This window comes from Propithecus coquereli, unplaced genomic scaffold (assembly GCF_000956105.1).
Source record: "Propithecus coquereli isolate 6110/MARCELLA unplaced genomic scaffold, Pcoq_1.0 Scaffold59, whole genome shotgun sequence".
Lineage (NCBI taxonomy): Eukaryota > Metazoa > Chordata > Mammalia > Primates > Indriidae > Propithecus > Propithecus coquereli.
The window spans coordinates 139,456-141,786 of NW_012151840.1; the positions used below are offsets into that span (position 1 = coordinate 139,456).

The following is a 2,331-nucleotide window of genomic DNA, read 5'->3' on the forward strand; positions in this document are numbered from 1 at the left end:
CCTGAAATCAGAAAAGGCTTTTTTGTTCGTGAATACAGACACAAACACTTATGTCCTACTTTCAAACAACTCAGGGAAGAGATGAGAGCAAAAACCTAAATAAGTACTTTTCTGACTAGGAACAGATGAGTGTATTTATGAAGATCATTTCAATTTTGGGGATTACAGAGAAGCTTTCAATTGGGTAATCCTGGGAAGCTTCCATGAGAATGAGGCATCGGAATCATACTTGAAGGATCAATAGTGAAGCACTGGGAACATGGGGAGAGACAAATTTCCAATTTGAGCTGTGGGAAAAGAAGATGATCTTAATCTAAAGAAGGGAAATCAGAGAGAAAGGAGGAAGGAAAAAATATGATAGAAAATAGAAGAACAAGTTAATTAGAGGTTGAAGAAACAAAGAACACAAAGAGGCTTACCATTGTTTTTTAAACCGTGAATCGACTACAACGAACATGACCAGGGTAACTACGACCATCAAACAGATCAATATCAGGAGGATGGAGTATCCACCTGGTTGGTGATAAAATACAAATGTCAGTCCATAAAATATTCTCTGTCCCACCACAGCTAAGCCTTCTCATTTCACAAGGGTGGGGCATCCTAGAGTCCTCATCCGTACGTTCTAGAGCCCTCATTTTAATTCCTTCCCAACCCTCTTCCATCAAGCCACCAGTTCATCTCTTCTTTTCTCTTTGGTACCTCTAATCCCCTACTTCCATTTCCTCCAAATTTAACTGCTGTCATTCTCTGCCCTTCTTTATTTGGATTCTCCTAATTTTGATGTTCTTGTGCTGGGCATCCGACCCATTACCCCTGCTACTCACAAAAGCCCTAGGACTGTCTTGTATGACTTCTCAGCTGGGTCCCAGCCATTTCTCACCCCAGTGGATGATTATGTCTTGGCCCCTGAGACTGCTGTGCTTCCCCTGGATGAGACAGGCCAGCCGCCTCCCCAGGTGCCACATCCAGGGTCACTCGGAGATACCATGTCCCATCAGCACTGGGCAGGAGGTAACTGTACCAAGTGCCCATCTGCTCATGCTCACCCTGCATCCACCTCACCTACACAGGCTTTGGGTAGAATCCGGAGATGTGACACACCAGCAGCAGATGGCCATGCCCAGGACTGGGACCTCTGGACACCCAGCCTCTGGCATCACTGGAAAAGAGAAGACAGGGAGAAACAGAATTTAAGGAAAACCCAGGCCAGAGCCCTGGGACTCAGGTGCTTTAGAAGTTTGAGCAATCACCTCTTTCTCTTGTGTAAGAAACAATCCTCAACCCACACATCTAACCCTATAGCCTCTCATTATGTGTTTCAAAATGATAATGAGAATGGGCAAATTCAAATACAAAAGTTAAAGCACTAGGACTAAGAGAGGAGAGAGAGTCGGGCTCACCTTGTCTTTCCAGTTCTGACTTTCCCGCTACAAGGAGGCCTGCCAGAAATCGAGGGCAGGCGTGACCAAACATGCTCTGGACTATTTCTTTAATATCTCGGTAGTGATTGAACACCTTGCAGACATTCTGGGCCTGACTCCCTGCTGCTGGAGACGGCACCCAGGAACTTCCTTGGAAACTGAGGAAATGTGATCCTTGATATGCTCCATTTACGAAGATTTCTGAGACCTTCCCAGCGTGCATTTTACAACCAGCTGATATCTGGAGCTCAAAGGGGTCTGGGCGTAGAGAGGCAAGAGAGAATCAATATGGAAAGAATGACAGGAAAGAAAAATAAACAATTTAGAGAGTAGTGGGATTCAAGGGAAGGAAAATTTGCTGGGAAATCAGATGGAAGACTAGAGTTTAGGTCAAAAAGAGGAAGGAAATTTGTGGAAATAAAATTTGAAGATTATGAAGGTACTTTGAAATAATTATTGGGGAAGGCTAATCTGGAAGAACTCATATGAGAGTGGTAGGTGTAGGACAGGCCACATGAACGTTCAGGTCAAAGAGGAAAGAGGCCAGAAACCTGGGGAGGGATGACTGAGTCTCAGGCCAGAAATTACTGGCAGAAAATCAACAACAAACAACCATTCCAGGTAGCCAGAACTTGAGGGTATATTCAGGGGCATGCAGAGATAAGTACATGCAGGCCCTGCACTGTATATTGGGTGGAAATAGTGATTGGTGCAGCAGAGGAGGGAGTGGGAGACAAAGGGAGACAGGAAACAAGTTCAGGAAGGTAGCACAATGGTCAGGACTTATACACTATCTTCCCCTTTGAAAGATGGTTGGAGCCCCTGGGCAAATCATCAGCTTATAACAGTGAACTCACATTCAAACTGAAATTGACTGGCAAAGGCCTGTACTTCCTGGCAAAACCAC

At 44.9% G+C, this 2,331-nt stretch overlaps 1 protein-coding gene across 1 annotated transcript in view; it reads right to left on the bottom strand.

Annotated features, from left to right (window-relative positions):
- Positions 1 to 415: 415 nt before the first annotated feature.
- The window catches only part of LOC105821715 (T-cell surface glycoprotein CD1e, membrane-associated-like), a 48,400-nt gene continuing 46,484 nt past the window's right edge, over positions 416 to 2,331 (bottom strand). Inside the window, 5 exon segments of the mRNA XM_012658482.1 lie at positions 416 to 513; positions 884 to 935; positions 937 to 1,151; positions 1,377 to 1,682; positions 2,282 to 2,318. Coding sequence (XP_012513936.1) covers positions 416 to 513; positions 884 to 935; positions 937 to 1,151; positions 1,377 to 1,682; positions 2,282 to 2,318 — 708 coding nt within the window.